This window comes from Barbatula barbatula (genome assembly GCF_947034865.1).
Source record: "Barbatula barbatula genome assembly, chromosome: 20".
Taxonomy (NCBI): Eukaryota; Metazoa; Chordata; class Actinopteri; order Cypriniformes; family Nemacheilidae; genus Barbatula; species Barbatula barbatula.
Window position 1 is genome coordinate 1,521,222 of NC_136783.1, and position 23,166 is coordinate 1,544,387.

A 23,166-nucleotide genomic window follows, 5' to 3' on the forward strand; every position below is an offset into this window, starting at 1 on the left:
GAAGATAGCTCAAATGGTTCACGAGTTATGGTCATTTTAGTGAAACTGGCTACTTCCGGTTTTGATGTTTTGATGCCCCCTAGCGACCCTGAATCGAAATTTCAACTTTTTTTCAATGAATATTTACATTTACACTCCACAGAATTCAACAGTGTTGGTTTGGTTCCATTTGGTTCCATTTTTTAAGTTATTTGGCTGGCTCCTAGTATCTGAGAAGCGTGCAAGACTACTACCATCCGACAAAGTCTCGAGTTTCTACGACTTACGGTTTGGGCTGGGCGATGCGTTTTATGGCGGAAGAATAATAATAATAATAAGAAGAAGAATAAAAATCCTTACAAAAACAATAGGTTTTCAGCACTTCGTGCTCGAAACCCTAAATATCTCAAACACTAGACAGAAGCAACAGCTCAGCAAAGTAAACTTGAATGCTATCGGTCATTAAACAGAGAATATAAACCGGCAGAATACCTCAAAATCGTATCAGACCCCTTAACTAAGAAAAGTGTTGACCATGTACAGACTCAGTGAATATGTACAGACTCAGACAGACATGGACTCCAAGAGAAGAGCGACTGTGTCCACACTGCACACAGAAACAAGTGGAAACAGAGCTTCACTTCTTAACCTCGTGTCCAAACTATACGGACATCAGAGAAACATTCTTCCCCCAGTTTGTCACGTCAAAAGAGCAACCAGCACAACACTGACACAACACACACAAACTTAACACTTATGACAGGATACTGTCACTTTCATTAAGAACTTTTGTCTTCTTCAATACTCTTGTTATGTTAAACTTTTCTGTTAAAAATTTTCACACAATTTTTATACACAATTTTCACATTAAATGAATCCGCACTGAAACATCCGTCTTTTCTAAAAAAGGACCTTCACACTCATCCATTTTAGGTGACACCATTAAAGAAAAGAAAGGGTCATCCTCCTTTGATGTTACAACCCCTCTACAAAAGTCTTTGATGGTTTTCAACTCCTCTTCCGCAAGAACTGACCTCCACTTCATTAAAAGTTGATGAACCAACCTAAATGATTTAAGACCCAATTTTTCTGCTGTCTTCTCAGTATTATCCAAGTCCGGTCCTGCAATATTTACTAAATGTCCCAGTGTTGTAACTCCTGCTTTAATTAATAGTCCAGTGTTTGCAGGAAAATAAGAACCGTTTACCACATTTTCAAAACGAGTTCCACAAATCAGTGGTTCTTGAAGTAACCAAAACAAACTATCATTTTTTCCGATAAAAACATCAAACAACATCTTTAAAAATGTTCTTATAAAAAATTGGTGCCTTCAGTCTATTAATCTTTGGAAGTTCCATCAAAAACAGAGACTTATCAATACCTAGTCGTCCTATGCTCTTCAAAATCTCACAAGCAACAACCTTCCAATTTGAGTTGGATAATCCACACAAAAGCCGGTGTATAAACCGCATTCGAAAAGCTGCAACTCTACTTTGCACATTTATAAGGCCCTGACCTCCTTTATCCTTAGATAAAAAAAGTACACTTTGGGATACCCAGTGTAACTTTTTCCCAAAAAAATCGATCAAAACCTTCTGAATATCAGAGAGTAAACACCACGATGCCACAAAGTAGAAGCTGCATGATTATTAATAATTCATATGCGTCCCCTATACGACATCTTTGGAATCAACCACCTCCATTTTTTCAATCTTCCTTTTACTTTTTCAAAGGCATCATCACATTTTTTTTACAGGAGAAGTATCTCCCAGAAATACACCCAAATATTTAAAAACTCCTATGGACCAACTTAAGTTATTTGGGAGCTTTGGTGTACCCTGTAACCAACGTCCAACCATAATCGCTTCACTTTTGGCCCAATTTACCTTAGCTGAAGATATTTCTTTAAAATCATCTAAAATATTTACCACTGTATCACTGTCTTTTTGGTCATTAATTTAAACCACTACATCATACCACTACTTATCTTCTTCTTTTAGCTTACTTTTATATACGCCTTTATAAAAACTAGAAATTATTTTTCGAATTTCTTTAACATCAGTCAACAATCTCCCAGATTCAGATCGCACTGAATGAAAAAACCTTTTTTGACCATTCCTTTACTCCAGGCCAAAAAAAAACTTAGATGGTACATCCATTTGGTCCACGTTTTGAAAACGTGACATAATCAAAGCCCCTTTTGCTTTCATCTCCAATAAATCATTCAATTTGGATTTTCTCTGTAACAAACCCTCATAAGGGTCCAGCCAGTGTCCATTAGATTCTAACTGCTCTTGCAATTGTAAAATTTCCATCACTAAAACTTTCATGGACCTGTCTATATTTTCTGTAACATTTTTTGTATACTGCTGACTTAACTGTTTAATTTGGGCTTTTCCATAGTCCCACCACTGTTGTAGTGAGCTAAAAGCTGTTTTTGAATCTCTAAAATCCTTCCAAAAAAAACTTTAAAATATCTTTAAATACTTTATCATTTAAAAGAGCATTGTTAAATGCCAATAGCCACTCCGTGATTTTACACAACTCAAAAAATTGAATATTGAACCATACCGTGGTCAGAAAAAGAAACTGGGAAAATACAACAACTTTTAACAAATTACTCTGATGACTATAACACTATAATCTATCTAACCTCGCTGAAGACACCAATTTATCTCGAACATGTGTCCATGTATATTGTCTACAATCCCGATGAAAAATCCTCCATATATCACTAAGTACATGTGTGTTAAGTTGTATAAGCCTTTTATGTGACAACATGTGAGGTTCAGGGTGATTCCTATCAATGTTTTTTCCAGTACAATTAAAATCACCACCAAGGATTAAAATATCATCATTAGTACACTTTTGTAAAGCCAAGTATAAAGAGTCTTAAAAAAACCATTCTGTCTGTAGTTGCAGTCGGAGCATATATACACATAAAAACAAAAACTTTCTCAACAACAGCTCAAATTTTTTAAAAATCTTCCCTTTATAATCTCCTCCACTTCATAAGAAACAGGGGCAAAATTTTGGTAGAAAAGAACAGCAACTCCAGCGCTAACTGAATTTATGACTCAACACAGAAAGTCCATCCCATTCCATGGCCTAGTTTAATTCATTTTGTACGTCGCTATGGGTCTCTTGAAGTAACACATCATCAAAATGTTTTTGCTTAACCAACTCGTAAATCTCTGCCCTTTTTTTGCTATCCCTTGCACCATTCACATTCAGGAATGCTATATTGATGTTACTCATGTTTGATAATATTGACAACAACAAAAAGCTCCATACAAGCATTACAGCAGGGACCATGGAAATCAACATTTTAAACACCGTCATTGCTGCCTACTTCCATGCTAATTTTCCTCACAACTTTCTTCAGTCGATACACCTCTATATCAGTAAAACACCCCTCACTCATTAAACTCTGTGATCTTTCCACAAATAACTGAGCATTCGGGAAATGATCTTCAACATGGACCCCTCCGTTTCAACCAATGCTTCTTCAGATGTCTGTGCTCTAACCTCTACTTTATCACGCTTACCTGGGCCTGTACGCACCAAATGTCCTACCCTACCACACCCAAACATCAAATTTTATCAATAGTTGCATAAATCAAAAGTAATCAAAATCATCCATTCGAAAAATTAAATGACACTTCAAGTTCAGCATTCTGGCTATGCTTTAGTACCATATATGCATATCTCCTAAAGGAAAACACATGCTTCAGGAGTGTTTTAACATTTCCAAGTGGAATCTTTTTAATTGGTGAAACCAATTTTCCATACCGAGACAGCATGTTTACTAAGAACTCATCCTTCACAAAAGGTGGCACATTTGACAACGTCACTCTTTTAGATGGCATTGAAAGCGTAAGCACGACCGTAAAAGCATAATTTATCACTAAACCACATTCCACTAAATCATTGGCTTTTTCTACAGAGCTCAGAAACATTACTATGGCATTGTTCATTCAAGAAGCCGACAACACAGAATCTTAACCTACCACTTTTTTTCTGCTGCTAAACAACACTCTTCTATACTAGCCGCCGACGCAACTTTCACTCCATTCGCCGCGTGAGTGACTCTAAAACTCCCGAAACGCCGCCCGCCATATTCCGCACCCCGGAATAAAAACAAACCTTTGCTTAAACCTGGACTAGACTAATTATTTTAGTAAAGAAAAGGAGATGAAACACACCTGCACACTCGTTCTCAAAGCACGCTCACCTCGATCAGCCATACTCACTCGCACATGTGCACAGAGAGAGAGACAGAGAGACACCATCTATCTTTGAAAATTAGTAGACAGTCAACTGCTTTATAATAAAGAAACTCAATTTTCACCTTTGACTTTACCAAGGCCCTAAAAACTACCACGTTAAAATAATTTTTTTTGTCAATTTTATCCTTCCTGCTCATATATATTGACATTTTTGCTTCCCCCAATATAAAATTAAATAATTGGCATTATTTTTGTCTTGTTTGTGTACACTTATAACCAAAGATAAAATTATGTGGTGTAAAAATCACGTTAAAACAATTAAAAAGAACACTCAATACTTGAAATAAGTCTTTGAGTCTTCCACAATGTACAAACACAAGGGAAATTCTCACTCTGAAAACAGAAAAGACATTCCTGCCCAACATCTGGGTTCAAATCAGAAATAAAAGCATTAACTGCAATAATCCCATGCAAAATCCATGGGATAACATTATCATTGGAAAATCATCTTTCTCCTTAGGCGAAATTTCTTTATCATAAAACTTTTTTACCATTTCGTGCCCTCTGTTGTAAGTATCGACTTAAAATTTTGTACGACTTTGTCTATAACACTTGTTGATTTAAAGCCCAAAAGCTGCTGCCAATTGACCTACTACTTTAAGATTTGGACCTGTTAACTCAATTAAATTTCCAAATGTTAATACATTGGCTTTGACCAACACCTCCGACATGGCTACACCACCATAGGTTATATTTAATATAGCACCATGAACCAAATGCTCTTGGAGAAGCCAGTACAATTACATTTTATAGTTGTTTCTACGCACTTTAAAGTTACTCCATACTTTAAACAGACTTTGGTAAAAGACAGCCAACTTTCTGACATTTACATTTTTAAGGTTCATTAAAAACTAATTTTTGTCCATGTTTAACCCACCAATTGTCTTTAAGATGGCAGAGGCCACTGGTCTCCAATTTACAGATTCAGGTCTTGTCAAAAGGCGTTGTATGAACTGCTTGCGAAAGGTAGCAGTTCTGCTCTGTAGATTAATACATCCTTGGCCACCTTCCTCCTTTGGTAGATACAAGATACTTTGGGTTATCCAGTGCATCTTATCCCAGAAAAAGTCTAAGTTCATTGATTGTATTCTTGCGAGCAGATATGCTGGTGGGACGCAACAAGGTTGTTGATGATCAAAGTCCGACCCCGATAAGACAATGATGGTTTAATCCATTTCCACTCAGTCTACCTTTCAGTTTTTCGAGAAACCCTTCCAAGTTTTTTGATTGAAAACTCTCATCTCCCAAGTATTTTAATCCATTCCTTGACCTTCTTAATCCATCTGGAAAATTTGGCGGTCCATTTGCCATTTTCCCATCAGGACAACTTCGCTCTTAGTCCAGTTAACTCTTGTTGCTGAAACTAGTCCTTTAAAATTCTCCATAAGGTATCCACATCTGTTTGACCATCAATAAACAACACAACATTGTCAGCATAGGCTGATAATTTAAAAGTACCATTACATCCTTTTAATGAGACACCTTCTAAAACCGTTCTCAACCTTTGTAGAAGTGGTTCTATAGCTACAGTGTAAAGCATCCCCGACAATGAACATCCTTGCCTTACTCCACGTTTAACTTTGAAAGGAGCACATAAGCCACCATTAATTTTCAATAGACTCTCAATGTCACTGTACAAGAGTTTAATGTGTTTAATACAATTTTTGTTAAAGCCAAAAGCATCTAAAGTTTCCCCAAAATAACCAAACTCAACACGGTCAAACGCTTTCTCCTTGTCAATTGAGATCAAGACAATATTCAAGCCACTCATCTTTGAATACTCCATTAAATCTCTTACTAAAAAAAGTGTCATTTTGATCTTCCAGGCACACAGTTGCATTGATCTGAATGGATAATGTCTTTCAATACTTTGCAAAATCGAATTGCTAAGAGTTTAGATAGAACCTTATAGTCGGAGCACAAAATCGAGACGGGCCTCCAATTCTTTATATCGCTTAAGATTAGATTAGATTAGATTCAACTTTATTGTCATTACGCATATACAAGTACAGTGTAATGAAATGTAGTTTAGGTCTAACCAGAAGTGCAGTTAGCAAGTTCAGGATATACAGTTAGAATAAATACAGAATACAATATGAGACAATATAATACAATGGGCATGGACTATAAAAATATTTTGCAGTAGGTATGTTCTATGAAAATATGACAGTAGGTATATACTATGAACAATATATACAGATGGCTATATACTATGAACATTAATGTACAGGTGGATATGAACAGATACTAATTTAGACTAAAATAGTGCAAGTGACTTAGGTATGCATAAATTATTGACATTGGCTATTAAAGTTGCAGTGCAATAGGTGAGTTAATGCAGTTGTTGAAGTTAATGCAGTTATTAAAGTTACGGTGCAGTATACGAGTTAATGCAGTTAATAGGTTGCAGTCCAGAAGATGAGTTAATGCAGTTAATAAGGTTACAGAGCAGTAGATTAGTTAATGCAGTTATTGAAGTTACAGTGCAATAGATGAGTAGATGCAGTTAATAGAATTACAGTGCAGTAGATAGGTTAGTGCAGTTATGGAAGTGGTCCATTAGTGCAAATGAGCATTCAGTTAAATATTCCTGGTGTGCAAGTGAGCAGTATAGATTGCAAATGATGCTGTGTGTGTGTGTGTAAACGGTCCTCCTCCCTGTATGCGGTCTCATCGTTGTTGCTGATGAGACCAATCACTGTTGTATCGTCTGCAAACTTGATGAAGGAGTTAGATCCGTTAAAAGGCCTGCAGTCGAGTGTGAAAAGGAAGTAGGGAAAGGGGCTCAGTACGCAGCCCTGTGGTACACCAGTGTTGAGGGTGGTGGTGGTGGAGCAGCAGATGGGGTCAAACCTAACAAGCTGAGGCCTGTCCAATTGCAGGTAGGGTTGTTGATGCCTAGGTTTCCAAGTTTGTCTCCTTTCTTGGGTAAAAGGGTGAGGACTGCTCTCCGGCTACTCAGTGGTAGTAGCCCTCCGGCTAAACTATCACTGAGAACTGCCTGCAAATCCTCTCCAATTATACCCCAAAACGCCTTATAGAATTCGAAGGGATTTCGTCGTTCCCTGGAGAGCCTTGTACAGTTCTGTTACCGTGATGTCTTTACACAGTTTTTCATTGGCACTTTCGGCAATCCTTGGAAAAAAACTGATTTTATTACTTGATCTTTTTTGTACTCACAACTATAAAGATGTTTGTAAAATCTAGCTGCTCTTTCACAAATCTCGAAATGGTTCGATAGCATACTTTCAGTCTCCGACTGCAAATTTTGAATACAACGTTTTTGACCATTCTTCTTTTCTAATCCAAAGAATTTTTTTTACGGAACATCCATGTGCTCTATGCCTTGAAGTTTTGATCTGATCAATGCACCATGTGCTTTTCTTTCATACAAATTGGATCATATATCACTCCAATTGCTTTATTGTTTCAGTTGAAACTCTGAATGACATTCAGAGTATATTGTTTACATAATTGCTGTATTTGTATTTTTCCGACATCCCACCATTCCTGTAAGGAATTATATAGTTTTTTTCCCTTTAAGGTTTTCCCAATATAATTAAAATATTTCTTAAAATTTTAAGTAATTCAACAATTTTGTGTTAAAATGCCAATATGCACTCTGTACCTGTACATATGACTAGCCTGTGATCAGAGAACCCCACTGGATAGATTTAACTATTCAAAAAACTAAAATGGTGCTTGGAACAGTAAAACCTATCCAACCGTGCTAATGACAACACATCACGAAGATGTTACCATGTGTATTTCTTCACATTCTCATTGAAAACTCTCCAAACATCACACAGCTCATTGGATTCTATTATTTGTTGAATTTTCTTTCTTGAAATCATACTTGGTTCTACGTGGTTCCTGTCTAAGTCCCCCCAAAATTTACATTTCGTCACTATTACATTTTTCTATTTCCGTGTTTTTTACCATTCTTCCATTGACAGTTTCCTCTACACCAATTTTCGTCGCTGTGCGTTTCTGAGTGAAAAGAACATCAATTTTATTTTGTATCATAGCTTCATATAACTTTTTCTGTAGTCCCTTGCTCCATTAATTTACATTTATTCATTTGGCAGATGCTTTTATCCAAAGCGACTTACAAGTTGTTTTTATACAGTGGCACATTACTGCAGAGCAATCAGGGGTAAGGTGTCTTGCTCAAGGGCCCTTCAGTCATGACCTGCTGGCACTGAGATTAGAATCAGAAACCTTCTGATCACAAGACCAACGCTCTAACCATTAGGCCACAGCCTAATGGGATTCAGTTAAACAATATCATCATCATTACTAATTTGATAGATCCCATGTCCATTAAGGACCTTTCTTCATAGTTCATACTTTCGTCGACTGTCTCTATATCAGCACATTGGCTCACGCTTGCCTGTGCATCAGTCAGCTCTTCCCTATCACCATCACCTCTATCAATTTCGGTATTGGTTACGATTTCATCTATCACACTTGGTGCAACCCTGACTTCTAAAAGAATGTTTACTAGAGAGGTTTGACTCTTTCTTATCGTCCACCACGCCACCCTGGCCAGATGTGCTAAGGGTTGAGTCATTGTTACTGACATTTTTTTCGTCCATAAACTCCTCAATTTTTGCTTCCACTACAGTCGTTGTTTCATTATCTTTTTCTTTATTATTAAAATAAATGTACTACCCGGACCTGACGCTGACCCAACTATTATTTGAAAGTTAGACCTGAACCCGGCCAGAAAGATGGACCCTGGACCCGATCAGCACAAATTCCACTACAAATTGCTGTTTAGTCAGCAAACAAGTTGCAAAAATAAGTTTTTGTCTCGCCTAATAACTTTACTCACTCGTTCCGGATTGTGATGCAATTCTCATTGCTAATGTGGTATCTATGTTATACCTTTCTAGCCGATTGAACGAGCAGCATTACTTTGCTATTATCTTTGTGCTCTGAGCGGAGTCTGAACAACAATTAAAGATATAACAAGATGAATATTTATATCAATATAAACATGAAATAGGAATAAGTTGCAATCCGCGCGATGGTGGAATAAGTCCCGCCTTTAACAATTGACGATTTGCTCTTTATTTAAAAGTCACATTGTCACTGCTTAAGCTCCGGTTGCCATAGAAACATGATGTGCACTTGTGCTTTAGCTGCATGGGTGCCCTGGAGCAACCTCAGCAATCTAAAACATTGCAATTTAAGCATCATAGAAAACATTTATGTGTCAATTCATCTCCAATCTCAGGTTTTGTTGCTTTGAAGGCTGCAAAGCAGTTTTGAGGATTTAAAGTTTGTTTGCATTAATTGCACACTATAGGAAAATGTAAATACAATTTTTTTTATTAAAAATAAAATTTGACATGAATCTGTTTATCTGTCTGTCGGACATCAATCTGCTAGTCTGTCTGTCTGTCTGTCATCAACAGAGTCAATTATAAAAAATACACAAATGTAGTAAACCTATACAGAAAAACTTATCTATACAATCCCATGTTATGAGTCTTTTTCGACAGAGAAAAAGTTCCAAGGATTAATCACCTGTACACAGGTGACTCTCACTCTATGACTGCTTGCACCAACTGTAGGCCACGTGACTCCTTATGCTCTTCGCTGCACACAACGTGAGGGATTCCTGCACTTTCTGTCTTTGAGGACGAGTAAAAAACTGCACATAACGCAGGAACGGTATAACAGGAAATTTTCAATTTTCAAACCGTGGTATACCTTGACAGCTTGACTTTTTCAAACACGCCTAGTTTATTCCCCTCCACAAAAACTAAAAATGCTAAATTTTCTCTGATATAACTTGAAACTGACAAATGTCATTGGCATCCACCATTGTTTATGCCATATTTAATAGAAATCAGACTTTACTTTTGTTGTTTATTCAACATAATATTGTAAATAATGAAACGAATTAAAATGTCATGGACAAAAATGGTGGTACCCCAACCTAATATTCTGTTGCACAACCTTAAGAGGCGATCACTGCAAGCAAATGTTTTCTGTAGCTCTGCATTGAGACATCTGCACTTGTTAACAGGTAGTTTGGTCCACTCTTCCTGAGCAAACTGCTCCAGCTGTCTCAGATTTGATGGGTGCCGTCTCCAGACTGCAAGTTTCGTCTCTTTTCATAGAAATTCGATAGGAACTTTCATAGATGTTCAGATCAGGACTCATAGAAGGCCACTTCAGAATAGTCCAATGTTTTGTTCTTATCCATTCTTGGGTGACTTTAGCTGTGTGTTTTGACCTAGCAGGTTGGTTACAATTCCATGGACCTTAAACTTCTTAATAATCGTTGCAACTGTTGTCACAGCAACATCAAGCTGCTTTGAGATGGTCTTGTAGCCTTTACCTGTACCGTGCTTGTCTATTATTTATTATGTCTATTATTATACTCTTTCTGAGCTCCTCAGATGACTCTATCCTTTGATTTCTCTTTTCCAAGTTCAGTGTGGGTTACACAATGATACCAAACAGCACAGGTTTAAACAAAGTTTAAATAGGCTGAATGACTGATTACAAGATTGGAACATTTGTCTAATTAAGGAAACTAATTGATTTCAAATATCACGATAATCAAATTATGTATTATCTTTTCTAAGGGGTACCAACAAATGTGTCCAGGGGTCTCATTTATAAAACTGTGCGTATGAATCTTCTTAAAGACCAGGCAACATTTTTCCATTCTTCAACTGTCCAATTTTAGTGAGCTCGTGCAAATTGTAGCCTCTTTTTCCTATTTGTAGTGGAGATGAGTGGTACCCTGGGGGTCTTCTGCTGTTGTAGCCTATCCGCCTCAAGGTTGTGCATGTCGTAGCTCGGTTGTAACAAGTGGATATTTCAGTCAAAGTTGCTCTTCTATATCAGCTTGAATCAGTCGGCCCATTCTCCTCTGACCTCTAGCATCAACAAGGCATTTTCACCCACTGGACTGCTGCATACTGTATGTTTTTCCCTTTTCACACTATTCTTTGTAAACCCAAGAAATGGTTGTGTGCGAAAATCCCAGTAACTGAGCAGATTGTGAAATAGTCAGACCGTCCCGTCTGGCACCAACAACCATGCCACGCTCAAAATGGCTTAAATCACCTTTCTTTCCCATTCTGACATTCAGTTTGGAGTTCAGGAGATTGTCTTGACCAGGACCACACCCCTAAATGCATTGAAGCAACTGCCATGTGATTGGTTGATTAGATAATTGCATTAATGAGAAATTGAACAGGTGTTCTTAATAATCCTTTAGGTGAGTGTATATATAATAATACTTGTGCTAGCAGGCGATTACAAAACACAATAAATGCGGTGCTTCTGCTGTTCGGGAAACACAGTCGTGACAGTTCTAAAAGACAATTAAAGAAATACTTTGTGCAGGCATTTAAGAAGGACCATAACAACATTTCCTAATTTTGTTTAACAAGGTCAGTACTCTGGTTAGTCAGGTTACGCAATCTCATAGTGCAGTTACGTGACTTTATGAGGAATTTATTCATGAAATGCTTTCCCATCTCCCATTTTTTGCATTAACCCTTTTTCGCAAAGATGAAAAACCACCTCAACCGTGCGGAGTAATACCAGACTGATTGGAAGACTTATAGTGTGATGGTGAGACAGCGCAGATTAAATATTTCGATTTCATATTTATTTATTTAAGTGCAAATAACTCTGCAGATTTAATCTTCGTGGATCTTTAACGGATATGAGGTCAAATTATGTGTGTTGACTGCATTAATGCTTATAATCTGACAGTGTGTCTGCCTCTCGGACAGTGCAGGGAAGACTGTTCCAAAGTTTAGGCGCTAGATAAGAAAAGGATCTGCCGCCTGCACTTGATTTTGAAATTCTAGGTATTACCAATTGACAGGACGCCTGAGAGCGTAGTGCACGTGAAGGACTGTAATACGAGAGAAGTTCACTCAAGTAGTGAGGAGCTAAACCATGGCTACATGGTTCTCAAATGACAGAGTACTATCCAATTAAATGCCAAGATTCTTTGCTGACGACGAGGGTTTCATGGAACGTCCATCAATAGTTAAGCAGTATTCTTGTTTGTTACGTAGGGCGGTTTTCCTGTCCTATAAGTAACACTTCAGTTTTGTCCAAGTTCAGTAATAAAAAGTTGTTACTAATCCACTTTTTTATATCAACTATGCATTCCACTATTCGATGGAATTGCTTTTTCATGAGGCTTCCAGGAAATATAAAGTAGAATAAGAATAACAGTTGAAAGCTAACACTGTGTGAGTCTAGCATATCATTTGTAACTGATCAAAGAAGTCTCTGTACTGTGATGTGCTCTAAATCCAGACCGGAGGATTTCATTCCTTTGGAGGAAGGAACATAGTTGAGTTGACGATTTTTTCCAAAACTTTAGATAAGAAAGGTAGATTTTAAATAGGTCTGTTGTTAACTAGTTCTCTAGGGTCGAGTCATTTTTAATCTTCTTTAAGCAGATGAGCTACTGTGTCTAGCGTTTCCGAGAAGGTGCAGTTAAAACTTTCCATGGTAATGTTAAGATCTTCAACGTTATTACTCATGCTAGAGATTGGAGACAATTCAGGCAGATTATCAAGAAAACCACCTTTGATAGTTGAAGTTATTGTTCTACCATATCTGTAACAAGGAGTTTGATTTGCAGCCATAGGCCAGTGACTCAAGCATGATACCTGGTTTCCTCCAGCCAAAGAGTACAATCTTTGTTACATCAGACCAGAGAATTTAGTTTCTTATGGTCTGAGAGTCCTTCAGGCCTTTTGGCAAACTCCAGGCGGGCTGTCATGTGCCTTTTACTGAGGAGTGGCTTCTGTTTGGCCACTCTGCCATACAGGCCTTATTGATGGAACGCTGCAGAGATGGTTTTTCTTCTGGAAGCTAATGCTGGAGCTCTGTCAGAGTGACCATCGGGTTCTTGGTCACCTCCCTGACTAAGGCCCTTCTCCCCCGATCGCTCAGTTTTGCCAGGCGGCCCGCTATAGGAAGAGTCCTGATGGTTCCAAACTTCCATTTACGGATGAGGGAGGCCACTGTGCTCATTGGGACCTTCAATGCTGCAGAAATGTTTCTGTACTCTTCCCCAGATCTGTGCATCGATACAATCCTGTCTGGGAGGTCTATAGACTCTGACCTGCACTTTTAACTGTGGGACCTTATATAGACACGTGTGTGCCTTTCCAAATCATGTCCAATCCACTGAATTGACCACAGGTGGACTCCAATCAAGACATCTCAAGTATGATCAGTGGAGACAGGAGGCACCTGAGCTCAATTTTGAGTGTCCTGGCAAAGGCTGTGAACACTTATGTAAATGTGCTTTTATCGTTTTTTATTTTTAATGAATTTGCAAAGATTTCAAAAACGTTCACGTTGTCATTATGGGGTATCGTTTGTAGAATTTTTGGGAAAATAATTAATTGAATCCATTCTGGAAAAAGGCTGTAACATGACAAAATGGGGAAAATGTGAGCGCTGTGAAAACTTTCCGGATGCACTTTATAATAGCCAGAATACAATTTTAAAATGTTTTATACTTAGTAGTAGGTGTTGATACATAAAGTACCATGACTTCAAAAGAATTGTATTTAGGATTAGACTTCTGGGAAATGCTAAAAGGGTTATTGTAAAGTGCAGCAACACCTCCCCCTCTGCCTTTTCGACAAAGCTCGTGTTTATAATAATGATCTTGGGGGACAGACTCATTTAAAGTAATATAATCATCTGCTTTTAGCCATGTTTCTGTCAGACAGAGCATTTGTGATCTGTCATCATATCATTTTCAAGAAGTGCTTTATTAGAGAGAGATTGAATGTTTAGCAATCCGAATCGTAACAGTTGATTATCTGTATTTTGTTCATGTTATAACATTAATTAAATTTCCTTTAAAAAGTTTACACATTTTATGTTTGCTAATCCAGGGGACAAACACAGTGTCTATATTATGATGTTTGGGAAAAGGGATTATCACATATTGTGCATTTTGTGTATTCTGCGACGTGAGACTGCAAGCAGACCGTTGGTTATGCCATTCTGTCTGCTCCCTGTAAGGGTTCCAACAAATTTGAGCATGTCTATATCTCCTCAGGTGTTTCTCATCCTTTGCCACTGGTTCCTTTGACCGAGGAGAACGAGGATGCCATGGAGAATAGGGCTTTCCAAAAACTATTGCGCAAAGTTGGAATCCGAGCACCAGTAGACGGTCAGGTTGGTTTGGATTTTTATTATTTGGTCAATCATTTATTATTATTAATGGAATTTCTGCTCAAACTAACAGCATGGTTGAATATCAGTTATAGGTCATAGTGCACATTTTTTATCTTTTTTATGTGTCCTAACTTTACCAGGAGTCTTTCTGGCGGATTCCAGCCAGTTTAAGTGTTTATCATTTGAGGTCTCTAGCAGTGTCTCTTGACTTGTTTGAAGAGACGTCAGTTGATGGGCATACGGATGCTGACAGTACAAACTGTTTGGCAGCAGAAATCGAGGAAAACACGGATAATAAGGAGCTGAGAGCTCAAGCGCTGAGAGCTCTGCTGCTGTCACGAAAAAAAACTAATTCTTCTGCACCATCTGAAGGTGAGCAAGGATTTTATGTTGACCATTTATAGTTGAAAAATTATTGTGTTGTGTTCTATATGGCTCTAGTCAGGTTTGTGTTCCATTGAAATTATTTGATTTTTTCAAGATTGGACATCATGTGAGGACAGTGTTGGAACTGAGGAACATGGGTAAGTGAACACTTGTCACATTTTCATATATTCATAAAGTTTTTGCAGATTCACACCAAACAAAGTCACTCACACAAATTAGGTTGGCTTGGGAAAGGCAACATTTTGTAATGCTGTAAAAACATTATTTTGTTGGCTTGACAACTCTCTTTTTGTATTTAAATGTATTATTGTATTGTATCTGTTTTCTTCTTCTGCCATTGCATTTATGGCAGGCATTCTATAGAACTTATGGTAAAAAGTTGTGAAATTTGGCACACAGATAGAGAACAAAGTCCAAAGTTTCTGATACATTTATGAAGAGTTGAACGATATCCAGTTTTCACATGTTTGCCAATCATACTAGTATATTGAATAATTTGTAAAATTTCTAGCCATGTAATAATTATCATGACATAAAGCACTGACAAATAAGCTTGAAAGTCATTAACCACAGAAACTAAAGTGCAGAACAAAACTGGGGCTTTACCCCACTCAGAAATTTTATTTTATTTGTCTGTTAAAGGGGCACTCTGGCCAAAAATGAAAATTCTGCCATAAATTACTCACCCTCAAGTAGTTTAATATCTGTATGACCTCCATTTTTCCCAAAAATGCAAATTATGGTCGTTTTGGAAGCTTTCTGACTCCTTATAATGCAACGCAACTGAAAGTTCGTAAATACATGGTAAAATTGTTCTTGCAACTCCTGTGGTTCAGTATAAATTAATATAATGCGACGAGGAAACTTTTTGTGCTCAAAAAAACAACACCAGCGACTATATAAAAAACTACCCGATTTGAGTTTCCAGCTCACGTTCCCAAGAACCACACGACGGTGCATCTGGTGTCAGGTCATACAGATGTTAATCTACTTGAGGGTGAGTTAATTGCAGAATTTTCTGTTTTGGCCAGAATTTCCCTTTAACAGACAGATTAAATCTAATTATTGACACAAAGATTTGTACATATCCTCACTGGCAGATCTTGTTTGCCTCATAGAAATGTTATTGGCAGCGCCACATATTGGTCAAAGGTTACAAGCAATTTTATGGTGTTTAAAGCAGTTTTGGCCATTGTTTCGAATTGCTTTGTTTCTTGCCTACAAAATTTGGCAAGGGTCATCGTGACCTCACTCTGAGAGAAAATGAAATATTGTGGTCAAAAGATTTAACAAAATGTATACAAATCCTTATGACGCACAAAAATATTACCATATTGGTATGTTAATTAAGATTTACTTTAACTGGCTCATGATGAGTAATTTGAGATAAAACTCCTTGAGATGCAACCTACTTCCGAGATTTCAAAATCGTCTTTAGCAAACTCCTTCACCTGAAATGTTCCGCCATGGGAGACGGCCGCTATTTACATACATACAGCTAAACTCCAAGTGCCCATCTGCAAAATAACATAAAGGTGTCATATAAGTAGAATATCATCAAAAAGTTGATTTGTTCACTTATTTCACTAACAGTATTGTGAAAAGGTTAAATATTGAAGACACCTGGTGCCATACTCTTATCAGCTAATTAACTCAAAATACCTGCAAAGGCCTTTACATGGTCTCTCGGTCTAGTTCTGTAGACTGCTGACTTGACAGTTGTCCAAAAGATGACCATTGAGGGCAAGACACAAAAGGTCATTTCAAAAGAGGCTGGCTGTTCACAGAGCTCTGTGTCCAAGCACATTAATAGAGAGGCGAAGGGAAGGAAAAGATGTGGTAGAAAAAAAGTGTACAAGCAATAAGGATAACCACACACTGGAGAGGATTGTGAAACAAAACCCATTCAAAAATGAGGGGGAGATTCACAAAGAATGTACTGCAGCTGGAGTCAGTGCTTCAATAACCACTACGCACAGACAGGGTTTCAGCCGTCGCATTCCTTGTGTCAAGCCATTCTTGAACAACAGACAGCGTCAGAAGCGTTTTGCCTGGGCTAAAGACAAAAAAGGACTGGACTGCTGTTCTCTGAAAGTAAATTTTGCCTTTCCATTTGGAAATCAGGGTCCCAGAGGGAAGGGAAGAGAGGAGAGGCTCACTATCCACGTTGCTTGAGGTCCAGTGTAAAATTTCCACAGTCAGTGATGGTTTGGGGTGCCATGTCATCTGCTGGTGTTGGTCCACTGTGTTTTGTGAGGTCCAAGGTCAACGTATCCGTTTACAAGGAGGTTTTAGAGCACTTCATGCTTCCTGCTGCTGAGCAACTTTATGAAGATGCAGATTATATTTTCCAATAGGACTTTGCACCTGCACACAGTGCCAAAGCTACCAGCACCTGGTTTAAGGACCATAGTATCCCTGTTCTTAATTGGCCAGCAAACTCGCCTGGCCTTAGTATTGTGAATAGCAAGATGCGATATGCCAGACCCAACAATGCTGAAGAGCTGAAGGCCACTATCAGAGCAACCTGGGCTCTCATAACACCTGAGCAGTGCCACAGACTGATCGACTCAATGCCACGCTGCATTGCTGCAGTAATTCAGGCAAAAGGAGCCCCAACTAAGTATTGAGTGCTGTACATGCTCATACTTTTAATGTTCAAACTTTTCTGTTGGCCAAGATTTCTAAAAATCCTTTCTTTGTATTGATCTTAAGTAATATTCTAATTTTCTGATATACGGAATTTGGGATTTTCCTTTGTCAGTTATAAAAACATTTGAAATATATCAGTCTGTGTGAAATGAATAAATATAATATACAATTTTCACTTTTTTAATGGAATTAGTGAAATCAACTTTTTTTATGATATTCTTGTATAACAAGCACCTGTACATACTCAGTAAGTTAAACACTGGATTTGAATGTTCTATAACAGCCTGTGACTGACCGTGAAGCTCCCTTCGCTATCTTATGCTAACTTTATCCACGGTACATTTACGTCAATTCAGAAGGTTGATAAATAATACTTGCATCGGCAGGATTTCCAATAAAAATTAAATAATCCACTCATATCCCTTCCGAGGTTGGGACTCTGTGCATGTTGTCCACGAACTCTAGCCATGGCGCAAAGTACATCGCTGACGCATGTTAAAACAACAATGGCGGCAGCACGGTGGGTGGAATTGTGTAGATTATGAGGCGGTAACATTATAATAAGATCCGGTTTGGACGTCACAACCTGAGATAAATCTGAACGGTTTGATTTCTCACATGCTTGCAGGGAAAGCTACACCAAAACAAACCTGCTGGGTTCTTATTTTTCAAGTTTTCTGGGTGGCTAGATGCACCGGGGACCCGATTATAGCACTTAAACTCAGAACAATTGGTGTTTTCATGTGACGAGTCCTTTACAGAGAAAAAGCAAATTCGCAGTCTGCGGATGCTTTTTACTGAATATCATAGTTACTGTAATTAGGCTTAATCAATATTTTTTTACTGCTACTATTATGTTTAATTGCTTAATAAAAAATGTTAACCTGACTTCCCTTATGTTAGACCAATATGAACACCTAAAACGGTTTACTTAATTTATTTTCATTGTTGTTTTGTTTCATGTCATAATTATTTTTAATTATTTATCAATTTGTGCTGTTGTTTGGAATATGATCATTTATTTGTATCTTATAAATGATAATTTACTTTGCTGTCATCCCACACTGTAATATGTTTTGCGGCTGGAGGGCCTTGCGGGTAATCTATCTTACCTCTCCTCTCTTAACTGATAACAGATAGCCAGGAACACACTTTCACTCATAGACACAGACACACACCCCACAACATCACACAAACAAATCCATCTGCATAAATCAATTCTAGCCTTTACAAACGTTGAGCCATGGCTTTCCCAAGCCAACATAGAGTTTGTTCACAAACTTGACATTTCTAGTTGTGATTTGTGTTCCAGTGACCGTTTAAGGGTAATAAGCTCAAAGAAGAGAAGCCGAGTGTTGGACAGTGATGATGATGATGATAAGAAGAAAGGTACAACATACTGTATTAAATGCTCATCTAATTATTTCATCAAAAAACAAATGACAATATATGTATGTACTGTACATGCAGTATCTCACAGAAATGAATACACCCCTCACATTTTAGTAAATATTATATCTTTTTATGTGACAACACTACATTTACATTTGCCAGCGTGTATGCTGGCAAATGTAAGGACCGGGTGGTGCTGGCAACATGACTTGTGAGGTTAAGCCGATCATCGATTACCACCCCCAGGTTTCTGGCTGTGCTGGATGGTGTAATCGTTGATGAGCCTAGTTGAATGGCAAGGTTGTGGTGAATGTTTGGGTTGGCAGGGATCACAAGCAGTTCCGTTTTTGCAAGGTTCAGCTGCAGGTGATGATCCTTCATCCAAAGCGAGATGTCACTCAGGCATGCCGCGATGCAAGCAGAGACCATCGGATCGTCCGGTTGAAATGACAAGTAGAGTTGTGTGTCGTCCGCATCGCATTGATAGTTGAAGCCATGCTTCTGAATGACCGAGCCGAGGGATGTCATGTAAATGGAGTAGAGTAGCGGTCCGAGTACTGAGCCCTGTGGCACCTCCGTGTTGAGCTGTTGGCACGCGGAAACTTCATCTCTCCAGGATACTCTGAATGACCTATTCGAGAGGTAGGACTCAAACCATTGCAATGCCATTCCAGAGACACCCATAGCACTGAGAGAACCCAGGAGGATGTGATGATTCACAGTGTCAAAAGCAGCAGACAGATCCAATAGGATGAGCACAGATGACATGGATGATGCTTTTGCCAGTCTCAGGGCTTCAATGACTGAGAGCAGTGCAGTCTCTGTGGAATGACCGATCTTGAACCCAGACTGATTGCTGTCCAGGAGGTTGTTTTGCATGAGAAGGAGGAGAGCTGGTTGAACACAACTCGCTCCAGGGCTTTGGCAATGAAGGGAAGAAGGGAAACAGGCCTGTAGTTTTCTAGCAGTGTAGGGTCGTGGGTGGGTTTCTTCAGAAGCGGTGTGATGCGGCCCTCTTTGAACGCTGTGGGAAATTTCCCAGTGGTGAGCGAAGAGTTGATGATGTGGGTCAGAGCAGGCACAACCGTTGGAGAGATGGCTTGGAGGAGATGGGTGGGGATGGGATCCAGTGGGCAGGTGGTAGGGTGGTTGGAACCAATGACCTCGGAAACATCAGCTTCAGACAGAGGAGAAAAGGCGGGGAGCATACACGTGTCAGGGATGTGGGCGGGTTTGACAGGTGGTGGCGTAGAAAACTGGCTGCTGATGGCGGTAGTTTTCTTTACGAAGAACGATGCAAAATCAGCAGCTGTTAACTCCTATGAAGGTGCGGGAGCAGGCGGACAGAGGAAAGCAGAGAAGGTTTTGAAGAAACACTAAATTGTTACAAAGTGTAATTTCTTAAAAGTAGTGAGTGTACAGCTTGTATAACAGTGTAAATTTGCTGTCCCCTCAAAATAACTGAACACACGGCCATTAATGTCTAAACCCCTGGCAACAAAAGTGAGTATACCCCTAAGTGAAAATTTCCAAATTGGACCCAAAGTGTCAATATTTTGTATTGCCACCATTATTTTCCAGCACTGCCTTAACTCTCTTTGGTGTGCAGTTGTCTTTGTATTCTTCACCTGGTTTCAGCCACACACGATTGACACCATCTGAACCAAATATGTTTATCTTGGTCTTATCAGACCACAGAACATGGTTCCAGTAATCCTTGTCCTTAGTTTGCTTGTCTTCAGCGTGCATCATCTTTAGAAGAGGCTTCCTTCTGGGAAGACAGCCATGCAGACCAATTTGATGCAGTGTGCGGCATATGGTCTGAGCACTGACAGGTTGACCCACCCACCCCTTCAACCTCTGCAGCAATGCTGGCAGCGGTCATACATATATTTCCCAAAGACAACATCTGGATATGACGCTGAGCATGTGCACTCAACTTCTTTGGTCGACCATGTATGCCGTATGGTTTTGGCCACAGAGCTGTAGCTCAGTTTCAGGGTCTGGGCAATCTTCTTATAGCCTGTGCAATCTTTATGTAGAGCAACAATTCTTCTTTTCAGATCCTCAGAGTTCTTTGCCATGAGGTGCAATGTTGAACTTCCAATCACCAGCATGAGAGATGTGAATGGGGAGCAGGTGTGTTAAATTTGGTGTTATTGCTTTCACTCTGAGACCTGTATCGCATGACACGAGGGAGGGAAAATGGCTTTTTGGGCCCAATTTGGACATTTTCACTTGGGGTATTCTCACTTTTGTTGCCAGCAATGTTTAGACATTAATGCCTGTGTGTTGAGTTATTTAGACGGCAAATGTACACTGTTATACAAGCTGTACACTGCTACAATGTACAGAAGTGAGAGTGTAATTTATTCAGTGTTGTCACATTAAAATATATAATAAAATATATACAGAAATGTGAGTGGTGTAATCACTTCTTTGAGATACTGTATATATACACTGAGGTCCATAAATATTTGGACGGATGTGCATTTTTTGTTATTTTAGCTGTGTACCAAAATGTATTCAAGTTACAGTTACGTATAATGGATATTGTCACACACTCAGCTTTATTTAGACTCTAAAATAAAAACTTCAGCTAATCTGGATGTGAACATATGTTCACATCCAGATTATCTGAAGTTTTTACGAATTACAGCTCTTTAATATGTAGCTCCCCCCTTTTTCAAGGGACAAAAAGTAATTGGACAGTCGGAGCAAAATTTTATTCACAGGTATGGGCTTTTTGTTAAATAATTTCTGCATAAATTAATTATGTTCAAGGTCTGAAGTTGATTCCACTTGTGGTGTTTGCATTTGGAAGCTGTTGCTGTGAACTCGCATCATGCGGTTCAGGGAGATCTCCATGCATGTAAATCAGACAATTTCAAAAAGACAACAAATCCATCAGAAAGATCCCAGGAAGATCAGGGCTTGGAGACCTCTGTCAAAATATTTATGGACTTAACTGTATACGTATATATTTATATATACATTTACATTTATGCATTTCGGACTAAGCAACTTTGAGCATTTCGGCTATACATTTGATAAGTATGTGTTCTCTGGGAACTTTTGTGCTACCAACACAATGCTCTAGCCACAGGAACAAATACAGTGATAATATATGTGTATAAATATATTGCAGTATATATATTTTTTTTTTTCTCGCATTACAGATGAGGACTCTGTATCCAAGATGAACTCTGAAAGTGACATCGAGTCTGACAGCAAGACTTGTGCTGCCCCAGCCAAGCGCAGATATAGAAGAGTGTTAAGTGATTACTAGAAATGTTTAACACGTCGATTAAAAGTTGATTTTTGTTGTATGGATTGTCTAATACATCATTTTAAACTACTTTATTGACTTTGTGTATGATGTAGTCAAGATTATCGTTGTGCTAGTTTTCTTGGTTTCATATGGTGGGATGTGCTTGATTTCAGTTAGTGGTTTGTAAAATACCAATATTACCTTTCTCTTAATAATTTTACATTTAGGATCAACAAACAAAATATTTTTTTCACTTTTTGTTATTAAGTGTAATACTTAAAATTCTTTAATACATGACTCAATCCTACACAAAAACATATTGTTATTGAAGTGATCTTTAAGGTTTCTAATACTAAAACATTGTGATTGGTTTACATATAGTAATAAAGAATGTAGTAAATAAATATTGTGAATTTTGTATCATTTTACGATAAAATGCAAGGAGCCATCACTGCCTGTCACTATAATTTCATATGACTACTCTCAAGTGTCTGACATGTCTTTAGTCCATCACTTACTCGTTAGGCCAACCAGAATCAAGACAACGGCTAACGGTCTTTTCTTTTTTGGTCCTTGGGCCAACCAGTTCTGAATGCCCCTGGGAAAAGCATTGCTGAAAGGGACGAACACAAAGTGAAAAGGGCTTTGATAATTATTCAGACTTGATAATTAAATAAAACTTTAAAATTCTAGCAGCCCCCCGGCCATGCAAACAGTATGCAAATGGAGGCAAGGAACCCAAAAATCCATTGAAGGAAAGAATAACCTCAGAGGAAAAGCAGGCCTAACCAGGGGATTTCAGTTGCCCTCTTCAAAAGCTGCAGCCTCTACACAAGCTCGACATTGCGCGCACAACAAGGCAAATAAAAAATAATTTTGATTTAAGATTATCATTAATCTAATGGCGGTCCTGCCCGCTCTAGTAACCTTGGAACAATGAGACAAGACTGGCTGAGAGTAGAGTACTGTTCTGCCATCTTTGATGCAACAAATACATCA

The 23,166-nt window shown here is 38.4% G+C and overlaps 1 protein-coding gene across 1 annotated transcript in view; it reads left to right on the top strand.

Annotated features, from left to right (window-relative positions):
• The window catches only part of timeless (timeless circadian clock), a 128,922-nt gene extending 106,015 nt beyond the window's left edge, over positions 1–22,907 (top strand). Inside the window, exons 26-30 of the mRNA XM_079483180.1 lie at positions 14,347–14,465; positions 14,606–14,837; positions 14,947–14,989; positions 18,817–18,893; positions 22,076–22,907. Of these exons, the coding sequence (XP_079339306.1) occupies positions 14,347–14,465; positions 14,606–14,837; positions 14,947–14,989; positions 18,817–18,893; positions 22,076–22,185 (581 nt within the window). The 3' untranslated portion in view covers positions 22,186–22,907. The remainder of the gene's footprint in view (positions 1–14,346; positions 14,466–14,605; positions 14,838–14,946; positions 14,990–18,816; positions 18,894–22,075) is intronic.
• Positions 22,908–23,166: the final 259 nt, after the last annotated feature.